Source organism: Selaginella moellendorffii, unplaced genomic scaffold, assembly GCF_000143415.4.
Source record: "Selaginella moellendorffii unplaced genomic scaffold, v1.0 SELMOscaffold_1, whole genome shotgun sequence".
In the NCBI taxonomy this organism is placed as follows: domain Eukaryota; kingdom Viridiplantae; phylum Streptophyta; class Lycopodiopsida; order Selaginellales; family Selaginellaceae; genus Selaginella; species Selaginella moellendorffii.
Window position 1 is genome coordinate 5,803,692 of NW_003314262.1, and position 14,006 is coordinate 5,817,697.

At 46.8% G+C, this 14,006-nt stretch overlaps 2 protein-coding genes and 1 long non-coding RNA gene across 3 annotated transcripts; 1 reads left to right on the plus strand and 2 right to left on the minus strand.

The window, feature by feature from the left end:
* Positions 1 to 2,724: 2,724 nt before the first annotated feature.
* Positions 2,725 to 4,837, minus strand: LOC9646942 (U-box domain-containing protein 25). The gene has a single exon (XM_024686369.1). The coding sequence runs from the start codon at positions 4,577 to 4,579 to the stop codon at positions 2,960 to 2,962; it is 1,620 nt and encodes a 539-aa protein (XP_024542137.1). The 5' UTR covers positions 4,580 to 4,837; the 3' UTR covers positions 2,725 to 2,959.
* Positions 4,838 to 5,329: 492 nt separating this feature from the next.
* On the plus strand, positions 5,330 to 6,908 carry LOC9646943. Its single transcript, XR_002992796.1, has 5 exons — positions 5,330 to 5,565; positions 5,623 to 5,711; positions 5,776 to 6,154; positions 6,207 to 6,277; positions 6,345 to 6,908. It is a non-coding gene; the product is annotated as an uncharacterized LOC9646943 (long non-coding RNA).
* Positions 6,909 to 11,033: 4,125 nt separating this feature from the next.
* On the minus strand, positions 11,034 to 12,086 carry LOC9629119. The gene is made up of 2 exons (XM_024678553.1): positions 11,801 to 12,086; positions 11,034 to 11,739 (listed from the first exon to the last, which is right to left on the minus strand). Exons 1-2 carry the CDS (start codon positions 12,021 to 12,023, stop codon positions 11,195 to 11,197), a joined length of 768 nt encoding a protein of 255 aa, XP_024534321.1. The 5' UTR covers positions 12,024 to 12,086; the 3' UTR covers positions 11,034 to 11,194.
* Between the last annotated feature and the right edge of the window lie 1,920 nt (positions 12,087 to 14,006).

Sequence of the window (14,006 nt, forward strand, 5' to 3'; positions counted from 1 at the left end):
AGTTTATGGGATGACTGCAAACGAAACAAAGAAAACACAAACATGACAAGGGGTTACCTCCAAGACGGATAAAGGCCAGCAACAAGCCATCTGGAGCGAGCTAAACTCCAAACTTCACTTGCAGCTGCAACAATTGGGTAAGTCGAATTTAGCAAAAACGAAAAAAAGAAAAATATAAACTTTCAGAGAGTCAGCAGCAGCGTTGCCTCCGATTGCAAACTCCTGCTAAGGGATAATATTGCTAACACGGATATCCTCTTGAATACTTGTGTTGACTGCCACACAAAGAACTGAAAGTTCGTGCCCAAATGGTCGAGCATGTCCGACCTAGTAAGTCCGCTTGCTGAAACTAAAGCCCGAGTGCTTGTCCAAACCTTGGCTACGGGATCCATTTGTGTATCCTCTGCTAGAGCAGTCGTGCTCGTTCGTTCATGCCTGTAAAAGGTACCTATTGATTTAGTTCTCTTGGGAGAATGTTTGGAAGTGTTCCTCGTTTAAGGTTCCACCAGCATATTCCATGTGCTCGTAAGATCTCTTTGTGAGGTGTTTCAGAGTTGTCAACAGCAATGGATGCCACCTTAACTGCTACAGTAGAAACCATCTATTGGTTGTCAAACATGTTTGTTATCATGGTCATAGTGTTTACCCATCCTATAGTCTTAAGGATCTTTGCCTGCTAAAAAATAAGTCTGTAATAAAGAAAACAAAAAATGTTTATGTATTTCATAATGTATTTATGTTTTAGATTTAGTGAATTTAATTCATGTGTATTGGTCTCTGATTGCAAACACTATCATGTTTTCTAGACATGACAGAGACTTGCAATCTTGGAAACAAAGAAAAGAATTAAAAAAATTAAATAATTTGCTATGCAATGCATGTAGCAATGTTTAATTTGCTTAATAGTAATGTTATTTCTACTTATTAATTCAATTGATAAGATAAAGTTTATAATTATAAGCATGTTTGTAATTTATAAACACAAGATTAATCTTATTGCATATCAACCATTAGATGGTAGAATAAAAAAGAATATACTAGAAAAGGTTTAAGAAAGTTTATAAATTATAAATACAAAATTAATCTAAATGAATAATAGCCATTAGATAATAGATTATCCTAGAATATTTAAGCATATTCTAAATATATTCACTACCATCCTAGTTCCTCTACGCTTAAGCAAACCAAAAATATTACTTTTAACCAACTAAAATTAACTACTAAAATAATGTGATAATCCTAGGATCATTTATTTCATATTGACATTATATATATATAAAATATATATATATGTCATAAAATATTATTTAATTTTTTTAACATAATATAAATCAATATAAATAATGTGAGACATTCTCTATAACTCCTAAATACTTTATGAAAATATTGAAGCATATAAGTAAAAATTAAATAGGTTTTATGAAAAATTCAAGGTGATATTAAATTACCAATATATAGCTTATGCTCTAGAAATTAAAAGAAAACACTGTCTCTTATACAAATTTTAATACCTTTGGCTTCTAAATTAATATTACATATTTTTAGGGTTATTGAGCACCCAATTTACCAAGAAAGAATTTTATATAAAAAATAAAGAAAAAGCATATTCCACTATATTTATATCTTCTTATAATTTCTTGAATATATTACAATGTTTTAAATCAACATAAGACCTCAAAGAGGAAAGAACAAGCATTGAAAGTGAATGAATGTAAGATGATACATTTTTACATGCAGAGTTTTTAGTTTGTGCCAAGTGGATTATTTTATGGTCAGATTCGTGTGCATTTGCAAAATTTAGAACTTCGTGCCCTCCATAATCAGGCTTGCATGTTTCAATCTCATGCTCCACCTAGGATAAGATCAAAAGGGCATATATAGATAAATCAACTTTTGCACCTCTATGTGTGCATGCAATCAGGAAATGATACAAGAAATTGGGCAAATAGCCTCCAAACAAACCAATGATCCACACACAAAGATCTGCAATTGACAGATCAAATTGCACATGCTGTTCATCTTCCAGGGAGCAGAAAAATGCAGGCCTTTAGGGTTATTTTATACTCCGTGTCTCAAAGCAACCAACCACATCTTGATGACCATCACAAGGATCCAAATAAAAGACATTTTCAATTCCAGTATCTATTTTCAATTTCAAATAAAATTGAGAAAACCATCACTGCACTACTGCCACCATCTGCAACCACAAAAACAGCCACAAGTTTTCAGAATTCAAAGCTCCAGATCAGTCCAAATTACAGAATTCAAAGCCCACATAAGCCGATCCACGCACGTTCAAAGCTGGGAAACCTCGGTCAAATTGTTGACAACTTGACAACACCCATCAAGTTGGTGCTGCTGCTGCTGCTTGCTTTGCTTGCTCTTGATCGATTGACGTGGATGGATGAGCAGCGTTTGAAATTGTTTGCTCCAATAGACTATACCATTTATTTAGGGCTCCGTGAGCCTTGTTGGTGGTGCACAAACAATGCAATGCTGCAATCAAAGGTTGGTGCCTTCTTTAATCCTAGAATAGCACTCTTTTCCATCAAGAGCAGCATGGACTTCCCCACGCCCGCCTTTCCTTTGGTCCTCGGGAGCAATTATAAACTTCATTCTTTCCCTGTTGTTGGACTTGTCGACACCAAGCCGAGCAATATCTCTCGAGTGGACCGAAAGATCGATCGAGACGAGATCGGGGATCTACTAACACTTACAACGTTGTTTCAGAGAAGAAAGTTTTTGATTAACTTCATACTAATATATACACAGCAGGCCTCTTGGTGTTCGTTGGTTTGCTCGTGTGTTTGCTCGCTCGCTCGATCGTTCTCCACAGCAGCGTGGAAGTGGGATCGGGATCGGGATAGTTTTTGTACACCGCGGATCCGGATCTTCCCGGAGATCACCAGACAAGAGTCCCCCAGATGCAAATCTGAGAACCCATACGTGATCGATCAGATCAATACGTGATCGTGCTGGCCAGGTCGCTGTGAATCGTGTTGTGATTCTCCCCATACTTGTGGAGCGCCTTGAGAAGCTTGGCCGCCTTCCTCCGCGCGCGATCGCTACAATCGCTTTGCATTACCAGCAGCATCTGCGCGGGCGCGCCACCTTTCACCGCCATCTCCTGGACGCTGCTGTGCTCGCCAAGCCCATTGAAGGTGGCGCTAGAAGTGATCCTGGCAGCTCCAGCGGCGAAGCTGGCGGCGGCGGCGGTGGTACCATCTTCGCTGCCCAGATTGTCGCACAGCACCGCGCAGAGCACACCGGCGGCGTACTCGGTTGCGCGCTCCGAGACCCCGAGGACGAGCCCGACGAGCTCGGATATGAAGTTGGGCTGGCTGCAAATCGCCGCGCGGCCCTCGCTGCTCGTGCACAGCAGCTCCAGCGTCGCGAGCGCCCTCTCGACGTTGACGACGATCCCACTCTTGCTGCAAAACTCGCCACCATCGACGCCATGGAGATCCACCAGTGTGTCGAGCAGCGCCTCCACGGCGCCGGCCTTGACGGCTGGGATGCGATTCGGCTTGCTCAGGCAAATCCCCAGCATTGATTTTAGGGCTAGGCGGACGAGCTTGGCCTCTGCGGAGGGATCCTTGAGCAGCGCTACGCAGGCGCCCAGGATGCCGGAGCTGGCGGCCGGATCCACCGCGGATTCGTTGGCGGAGAGCTTGCAGAGGAGGATCCACGCGTCGGTGGAGCGGCGGCGGAGGTCGGACTCGATAGCGGGGAGGAGGCGCGAGCGCGCGATGAGATCCTGGGTGTGCTCGTCGTCGGCCAGCGCCGCCAGCAGCGCCAGCGCCTCGCGGAGGATGTCGCGCTTCTCGATCTCCGGGGAGGAGGAGAGGAGGAGGGCGATGAGGCTGTCCGGGACGCCGGCGGCGATGATGGCGCGCTTGTTTCGATCTGATTCCTCCGCCAGCACGCGCAGGGATCGCAGCGAGGCCTTCGCGAATCTGCCGCAGGCGGTGTCCTTGGTGAGCGAGTCGAGCGACTGATCGGCCGCTGGTGGCGCTGGATTCGCCGCTGGAGCTGGTGGCGCTGTTCTTGAGGATTGGAAGGGGCTGAGATCCCTGTCCACGAGACCCACATACCTCTCCTTGAAGAAGCCGGCCTCTTGGGGGGAGGAATCGTCCTTGTTGCCAGCGGAGGCGCTCTTGGGCTCCGCCGCTGCCACCGCCGCCGCTGCCGCCGCCTTGATCATCTCACTCTCCCTCTCGCGCAGCTGGACCATTTGCTGCTTGAGCCCAAAGTCCCACTGGCTGAGGATCTTCTCCTGGGCGACCGTGTCCGGGGATGGCGGAAGAGCCAGCACCTCCGCCAGCGGCGCCGCCTTGGGCTTCTCGGGAACGGCGGCATTGCTCTTGGGGGGCGGCGCCGCGGCCGGGGCTGGCGGAGGAGGAGGGGGAGGGAGATTCGCGGCCGCCGCCGCTGTAGGGAGGGGGCTGGAGATGACCAGCGCTGGCGGCGGTGTTCTTGGGCTGAGGACGCTGTCGGAGCACGTCCCAAACATCCCGCAAGTGAAGATTTGGCCTTTGGCGTGCTTGAGCCTCGCGCAGTGGTGCTTGCGCATCTTCATCCTGGGCGATTGAGAGCGCGAGATCACAATGTAGCTCTGGAGAAGACACCCACACGATTGCTAGAAGCTAAGAACACCCCGAAGAACACGCTCACTACTCTCACTACTACACTGTACCAGAGCTAGATGGGAAAGATAGACCACTTCTTCTTCCACTCTCACACACTCTCACACTCTTCTCTAAAAGTTTCCCCTTTTCTTCCTCGCTCACACTCACCACACTTCCTTCTTTGCTTGACTCTAGGCTCGATTTGAGGGGCGGGCTCACGTCCGGACCACCACCGTGACCGGGACAGCGGGTAAGTATCCCCTGGCCACTGCCGCGTGCCGGTGGGGCACAGGCTCTTTTCCGGTCGTCGCGGAACGCACGGGCAGTTGGACCGGTTAATTTTGGATGGACCGTCCAAACAAATAAACGCGACCGGGAATATTTTGCCGGTGAGGGTTGTCCCATGTGTCCCCCACACACTTCAGTCGCCGGGAAAGCTGCCGGGAAGTCCAACAATGGCAGGCCTCCACGTGCTAGCGGCCGGACGCCTGGAAAAGACCGTCTGGCATTTAATAGCTGGAACCTTCCAGTTGTAGTGGCCGATCGTGGCCGTCCGATCGATGTGCCCTCGTACGTAATAAAAGAAAAAAGGAAAGAAAATGTTTTCCACATCAGCAGCACCACGTCAGTTAACATCTGCCACGTGAAATTCGCAAGTCCGACGTGTCGCGAGGGGAAATTAGGCTAGAAATCCATGATGATCCTTGCTGTGGCGCGAGATCGGGGCTTAGCGGCTTCTTGGGGCACCGATCGAGCGGGGGGAGATGGGACGGCGCGGCGGGCATCGATCCAATGCCCTAGTCGCGGTAATAGTGGATGCATTCCACGGTATTGTGATCGGGGTTGTTGCCTTGCACGGTGGAGTGTGGCGATGTGGTGTATCGGAGCACTCTGCCCAAATTCGATAGGAAACAGGCTCAGGCCTTCTTAGACGAAGGTATTTCTTTTTTTCTTTACTGAAGTTCTATTGAAGCGAGGTGTTCGTTTCGTCCAGGATGACTTTGTCCTGGAGAAGAACATTGGAGAAGGAGCGTTTGGATCCATCCGTCTACAAAGGATCGTTTGCGAAATCCTCAAAAGAAGGTGCGTGGCTTTTGTTCTTTGATTTTTCTCGATCACTTTGAAACACTTGTTTGTTAACGCGCAGTCGTTTCCAGTGGTGGTGAAGAAGGCTGAGCAGTGGAGGCTTGGATGAACCAGCGCGTGCGACGAGCATGCCCGGGAAAATGTGCTGACGGACTGTGTGTGTGTGTGTGGCGTTTCATATATCTTTGGTTCTAGAGAGTCGATCCGAAGGAGGAGTGTCCGTCGCGATTTGAGATTTTCTGCATGAAACCGAAAACTCACTAACATTGTAAGGAAAATCCTCGAGAGGCGCCACACCTTCGTAACGCCACACAAGCCAAACAGGTTGAGAAGGCGTTGAGCTTGAAGACTACACAGCTTGCCAAAGGTTGCGAGCGAGAAAACCAGATCGAGTGTTTGAGGGAGACTGGATTGTTCATTAAAACCTCATCTTTCCCACGGTAAGCTTGTAGATATGTAGCCATTGTTTCTTAACAGTTGGATGTTTTGTAGAGTCGAAGTCCTTCAAGATTATTGATCTCGGTCGGTGAGGACTTTCCGCAAGAGTTCCTACTGGATCCAAGGTCTGAGTTGTAATTTCTTTTCAACTTCGCGTAAAGAAAGTTTCCTGATATTTTTTCTATGTTCAAGGTACGCTGCACCAGAGCTGTACGTTATGAGCACTCAGACTCCTGCAACAGCACTCTCTCCAGTTCTATGGCAGGCATATACCAGTCAATATTTCTGTGACAAATCACGAACTTTGATCCTTACAGCTAAACCTGCCAGACCACTATAGCCTCGGATTGATGTTCTTGCAAATGGTAAGTCCAGCTGATACATCTATCAATGGCAGGTGTTTTCGAAATTGAGAAGCGATAGTGCTCTCATCCAGTTCAATGAAGCGCATGAATCGTGGAGAAGCTTGGTGGAGGCTCGGCGAAATCCGGGCGTTCAACGTGGCTTGGAGATTCTGGACGGAGGAGCTGCTCCAAGCGATGATGCTGTTTAAAGGTCGTCAACGTATCAGTGCCTGGCCTGTCCCACAATGTCCTCGGGCACCAGCGACCACAGCTACCATCGGGTTGTTCCTGTCGAGACGGAAGTAGCGCACTTCTAGTTACTTAGACAAGGATTCAATTCAATGTGCATTCTTTCCTTTCTTTTCTGCCCGGGCTCTGACTGGGATCGTAGAAATGAGGAGCTCTTGCCGGATATCCGCTGCTTCCAACGGTCATTCTCGCGGGGATGGATGGAGAGCCTGGAAGATCGGTCACACTTTGTCAATCGCGATGATTCTTGGACGCTGTCGACCTTGAATCTCCAGGATGGTGTATCCGGCAGCTTGGCCTTGGCTGAATGCAGCCAGACTGGGAGCAGCGTTTCCAACAGATCTGGAAGAAATGTTCACTCTCCACCGTCGTTTCCAGCGCTCGAGCGTAAGAATCCAAGGCTTCTCGAATAAGACTCTCTGGAAGGAAGATCAAAGTTTGGACCTGTTTTGGTCCTATGTGCACAATCCACATGCGAGAGCGATGCCGGGAACAACAGCAAGAGAGACGAGCATAAGTTGCCACACGGACGAGAATCCAACTGCAAAACCTGAGACGGATCCTGCCATATGTAGTGGAGATATGGATCAAACGAGATAATCAAAGACTCGCCGGGTCGAAGAATCCCACGTCTTGGCTGAGCATCGATCCCATTTTTTTAGAGCTCGCTTGAAAGCCAATGAAAACTAGCTTAGAAGGAAGAAGAGAACGAAGTCATAGATCAGGAAAGCTTCTAGCGATCAAGGGATGAACCTTCGAGCCAAGCTTGGCATAGTTTGCGGCAGCACCAAACTCATTCCCAAAGAAGATGGAATCGCTGTTCCGCACCCAGTCCCTCTTCTTTTCCTTCTTCGAAATCCCGATATTCTCCACCTCGCTGTCCTTGAATCTTCGCTGGTTTCCATCCCATGCCTGATGTGATTTATGCCCAGTGCTTATCTTGACCAGGTTGAGGAGGAATAATGCGAGCACACCTGATCCTTTCCATAAATTTCCTTTCACTCAAACCAATCAAGATCATCAGTTGACTGAGATGGAGAGCGTCAGATCGATCGGTCTAGAACGATAAGCAAAGCTGCCAGTTCTCGTTTGATACAAGCTCGTGCGCGACCTTTGTCTTGATCGCTTTGAAAAACTCTAGGAAAGTTTTTTCTTCCTGTGTGAGTTGGAGTTTTTTATTTAAGGACTTTTGATTGATGCAAATTTAAGAGGATGTGAAGGAGTTTGTAAGTTACCCTATGGAGCAGAGATTGTTGAGCCCAAATGGTGAGTATGCTCTTGGTGATATCTACAAGGCCTGGAATGTCGCCACTGGATTATATGGCGGCAGTTCTTGATGAATCTTGTGAGTCACTGCTTCAGTGCATATGGATTTTCTGTAGCTACGATATATTGGCTCCCTGAGCCTGTGCGTTGGTTTCAGTGTACTTTTACTATCATGTAAGCTTTGTTTTCCTTTATATCTTTAGAAACTAACAAGAGGTTCCTACATCCAGGGGTTTCCCATCTTCTCTTTGGTCGAAAGAAAGTTATCACATATATTGGAAATTATCACACTAATATTATTCTCTGCAATTGTCTACGCGGGGCTGGTTCATGTCTATATGTCGCAGTTTCCATATGAAATTCTTGTAGATTGTTTTTGCGATGGTTTGGCAGCAAGAGAGGATACCGACAAGCTGATTGCAATGCAGCAAGAGAAGGCCATTGAAGCTTTGAAGGAGTTTGCCAAGGCAACCGGGAATACTTCACCGGAAAACATGAATAGCCTCAACTTCAAGAAACTAAAGCAGAACTACAACTTTTAGAGCTTGATTAGCCATAAAAGATTGTGAGTTTGGCTTGGATAACGGCCTATTGACTCTGCTATCAAGCTTTGAAAATAAAGAAATCGCTTTGAAAAAATCTACCGCGTAAATGTTTGAGAAAGTACGGCATGATGCAACCCTGTGGAGTTCATGGGACGACTGCGAACTGAACATAGAAATACCAAATTTCAAATGCGGCATGATGACTAGCTCCAGACAGTTTTTCCACCATATTTTGCAGGGGAGCAAATAAGAGAATACCTGGATAGGCAGTGATGCGAAGAAACACAAAGAAAAGCCTCCAAGACGGATTCTTTGTACAACCGGACAAGCTCGGTGTTACGAAAGGGAAAGTCCCCAGAAAATCTGGGCCTGAGACACGAATGTAGCGAAATGTAAAAAAAATAAATATAAACCTTCAATCAGTAAAAAGGATTGCAGCAGCGTTGCCTTCGATCCTGCCAAGGGATAGTCTTGCTGCCACAGATCTCGCGATATGTGACACGCAAAGAACTAAAAGTTCGTGCTCAAAAGCTCCGGCACGTCCGAGCTAGTAAGCCGCTCGCTGATGGGAGTTGCTTGTTAAAATCGTTGGCTACGGGATCGTTTGGTCATGCTGAGCCCTCGTGCTCGTCCCTGATGGAACCAACCCCTGTGCTCTTGGTTTCAGTGTTCCCTCGAGCCTGTTGTCCGAATGAGCACAATCTGGCTGTCTGATCGTCGAATCATACAGTCCCAAGTCGACTTTTATCAACTCTCAACCAAGGGTTCGTCATGAGTCAACTTGGTTGCTCGGCTCCTCAGCCACCGGCTCAACTGCGACACAGCCATCGTAGTGAACACCACGTGAACGTTTAGATGTAAGACATAGAAACACCAGATTTCACGGAACGATGACTAGCTCCAAAATGCTCCGAAAAGTTTCTCCATCATATCTTAGCAGTGGTTAATGCAAACAAACGACAAGACGGATCTCTTCCTTTTTGCTACATTCGACTTACCTAGCTGCAAGCGGCGTTTGGGAGTTCAGCTTCCTCGCCTTTTCCCTTGTCTATAGGTGCCGAGGATTCATTTGCGATATCCAAGGCCAGGCTGGTTGTCAAGCATACTCGTTGCCATGGCGGTAGTGTCAGCTTGCTCCAATCCAGTATTAATCCAAAAACTCATCTTTGCATGCTGTGGAAACACTGGTACAGAAAAGAAAACTGTTCACAGCTATTTCATGAGGACCTATTTGTACTTACGCAGTGAATTTGGTTCATGTGCATCGGGCTCCATCTTTATCAGAACGCAAACAGAGGCTGTCATGATCTCCAGATAATCCTGGAAGCAAAGAAAACAGTCGGAAGCGAATATTTTTCTCAAGAGTATTCCTTACCCGAGCCATTATGTCTAGTCGCTTGTGTTATAGCCCATTCGTTTTTCCATGTACCTTCTCAGCTATGGCAAAGCCACTGATCCACTTGACGAGCGTTCCCAACTGCTGCGACATGGACAGCTCCCATTTCCGGAGAGAAAACATGGAAGAGCGAGCCAACGGAGAGAATTTCTAAAGTTTACAGCACCAAACTCATTCCCAAAGAAGATGGAATCGCTGCTCCGCACCCACGAGAGCTTGCAGTCCCTCTACTTTTCCTTCTTCTTCCTGAAATCGCTCTCCCTATGATATTCTCCAAAGCTATCACCTCGCTGTCCTTGAATCTTCGCCGGTTTCCGTCCCATGCCTGATGTGATTTATCTTGACCAGGTTGAGGAGGTCAACGAGGAATAATGCGAGCACACTCAGCTGATCCTTTCTATAAATTTCCTTTCACTCAAACCAATCAAGATCATCAGTTGACTGAGATCGATCGGTCTAGAATGATAAGAAAAGCTGCCAGTTCTCGTTTGATCGTGCGCGACCTTTCTCTTCATCGCTTTGAAAAACTCTATGAAAGTTTTTTCTTCCTTGCGCCTTCGAAAGTCTTCTTTTATCACTTTGCCATTTGACGCCTAGTTGGAGTTTTTTATTTAAGGACTTCTGATTGATGCAAATTTAAGTATGCTCTTGGTAATCTTGTGGGAGTTGCTTGTCAAAATCGTTGGCTACGGGGTCATGCTGAGCCCTCGTGCTCGTCCCTCATGGAACCAACGCTTGTGAAAGGTATTGACTGGTGCTCTTGGTTTCAGTGTTCCCTCGAGCCTGTTGTCCGAATCAGCACAATCTGGCTGTATGATCGTCGAATCATACGGTCCCAAGTAGGTGACAAGGATTCGTTTAAGGTTTCGTCATGAGTCAACTTGGTTGCTCCCGGCTCAACTGTGACATGAACACCACATATCCCTGTGAGATGTAAGACATAGAAACACCAGATTGCAAGGAACGATGACTAGCTCCAAAATGCTCTGAAAAGTTTCGAACTTTCACCTGAATGTCTAACGATAGATTTAAATAGATTGTGGAGAACACTAAAATCTAGCTTTTTGATTGGCCTCCGCGCTAGCTGAAACATTTATGTTATAATAAATAAAACTCGGACTTGAAGAGGAAAATTACAAAGCATTTTAGGCAAGCAGCGATGAGTACCAGACGTAAACAAGGCTTTCTCGGAACTGAATGTCTACACCCTTCAAGTCTAACAGTAGCCACAAATATTAATATTCACTTCGGTGCCTTGAGGCTCTTGAGATTTTCTGGTAAAGTATTCCCTGTTGCCTCGGCAAACTCCCTCAAGGCTTGAATGGCCTTCTCTTGTCGCACGGCATGCCGCTTGTCCTTATCAACTGTATCCACTGGTTGCAGCCTTGCCAAACCATCGCAGCAGCCCTCTAGAGCTTCACTTGGAGACTGCAGCATGTAGTCATGAAGCAGGCTGGCGTAGACAATTGCAGCGCTGCACCCCAAGAGTAGAGTGGCTTGTGCTTTCCATCCCAGCGGTGGAGCAGCCGCGGCCACAACACAAGAACCGATGTACAGCAGACACCTTGTGGTGAAGATCACGGTCATGACGAACCAACTGGCCCCGTCGTACCAATCGTCAGGAGCCAGTTGTATTGCCGGAGTGTAGAATCCACAGAAAAATATTAGCCCCAGTGGGATCACCACCCTTGGATCTGTGCTCATTGTGGAAAGGATACCACTGATGCCTCCAACAAGAAAACCATATGTAACGGGTTTCTTTCGACCAAAGAGGAGATACAAAAGCACTGGAGGGGGAGACCTCTTGTTAGATAAGAAAAAGAGAAAAAAAAAAACACAAAAGCTTACTTGTGAAGAATGTGATCACTATGAAGGCAAGGCATCCCACTTCTGCAGATAACTGAGGGGGCCAATATATGGTAGCTACATAAAATCCATATAGAGTGAAGCAGTGATTCACAAGATTCATCAAGAACTGGCGCCGTATAATCCAGTGGCGTCTAAGATCCCAGGCCTTGTAGATATCACCAAGCGCATACTCACCATTTGGGCTCAACAATCCCTGCTCCATGGTAGGAAACCTAGAAATTCCCTTTCCCCAAACCCGCGCCTAGACCGTTTCATCCAACGGCTGTTCTTTTGGGATATGGGATAAGATCCCATTTATATATGGTCCGATCCAATATACGATATACGATACATGGGCTGGATTTAGTGGTCTCTGCCGAGCATGGGCATATGACTATTCCGCGATTGCTCCTCTGGCAACGTAAGCGCATTCTACGGTTCACTGCAGCCATGGTAAAGAAAAGTGAAGCTCAGCCAGTGATGAATGCCAGACGCTCAAACTTCCACTGGCCCACACTTGCTTGAACTGTGAACTTCAAGCGGACAGATCTCGCAACCCAGCCGTTAGATCTTCTTGAAATCTCGTAGGTGCAGTCTCCTTGGTGTCTTCTAGCTCACAGTTTTGATTGCTCCCTTTCCCTCCGTTTTGCGGAGCTCAGCAGCAGAAGCTCCCGCAAGGTAAGTGCCCTGGCAGTGGCTCAATGGCTCATGGTTTTGATTCCCAGCTGCAAGCTTGATGGGGCCGTGTGGTCGGGTCGGGATCATCTTTTTCCTCTCCAAAGCCTCCGCAAGTCCTTGTTTTCTACAGAGAGATCGATTACTCTCCCGGGAGAAAGACTGAATGGCAACTGGATTGTAATTGTAGGAATAATGATGAACATGACAAGCAAGATGATTCATATCAGAAGTAGTCCGAATCGTGATCAGATCTCTGGTGATTTTTTATTTGATTAAAGTTGTATATATATACAACCATACATGAATCAAAAGTGAAATCTGTTGTTCTTGCTCCACTTTTCTTTCATGGTATCGGAGCTCAGTTTCTGAATTCTTTCTTCTCCTTTCTTTGTGCCTCACATCATGAGCTGCAGCAAAGTTGGATTGATCTTGCTTCAGGGAGTCACTGCCTTTGATGGGAGGAGAGGGTTCAACACTTGGTCTGAGAAAATGATGCGCGTGCTGAGAACCCTGGGAAATCGTTTCACCACTGACAATCACTGCAGATGCTCATACGCGGTGAGCCCCTGCTGCATTGGGAGCTTCAACTTCGGTGGAAGGAGAAGTCATGGATGAAGAGGCAATTTGTGCCTCTATTGCAGCAGTTTGACAACAGCTTGATCCTGGGGAACAAGCTGCGCTGGAGATGAAGGAATCTCGAGTAAAAGGATTGATTCTTTCTAAGCTTGCAGATGCCTTTATGATGCGTTTGTGTCATAAGAGTGCTTGTGAGATCTGGGCTCATTTTCACAACAAGTATGCTGTTCTTTCCCTCTCCAAGATTAGCATGGTTAAGACTTGCATTCGTGAGACCCGTTTTCATCCAGGCGAGAACTTTGAAGAGTTCCTAGCCAAGATGCAAGATCTGTGAATGGAGTTTGAAGGCAGTCTAGTGGCGTTCAACGAAAGCAAGAAAGTTCTAGTGCTTTGCGAGGCCATGCAAGATTCTTCTTTTAGTTCTTTCGTCTCTACCGTTCGCATAATGTTGCTCAACTTTGAACAAGCTGAGCAAACTTTACACTGGAGCTGGTTGTGAGAGGTTTGATTGTGGACTTTGATCAAAGGCCTTCCCATGTTTTGATCTCATAGTCTACATCAAATGTTTCTACATCAAGCAATCAGTCAAAGACTGATTCAGCTTTGTGGGTTGGAAATTATGGAGGTAGAGGAGGCTGCGGAAGAGGAGGACGAGGCAGAGGTCGCGAGTTTAGGGGAAATCTGCAGCAGCAGCAGAATTCAGGGAATTCTGGTAAAGAAGCAGCAGTTCGAGATTGTTTTATGGGCAAGAACAAACAGGAATGCTGGACCTGTGGGATGCCAGGACACTACTCCAAGGATTGCCCAGTTGCAGCTTGGCTACAGCGCATGAACATAGGGCTCGCAGCAAATGCTCAGTAAGGGGAAACACAGGAACTTGCGGCATCATCTGAGGTAGTAGTTCCAAACATTTCTGAAAAACTGACCATCAATTCAGGTTCAGAGAGATACC

Bases quoted from the DNA above. Each gene is read 5' to 3' on its own strand.
- LOC9646942 (XM_024686369.1), bottom strand. From the start codon at position 4,579: ATGAAGATGCGCAAGCACCACTGCGCGAGGCTCAAGCACGCCAAAGGC.
- LOC9629119 (XM_024678553.1), bottom strand. From the start codon at position 12,023: ATGGAGCAGGGATTGTTGAGCCCAAATGGTGAGTATGCGCTTGGTGAT. The intron at 11,740-11,800 runs GTAAGCTTTTGT...CTCCCCCTCCAG, and splicing joins AGTGATCACATTCTTCACAA to TGCTTTTGTATCTCCTCTTT.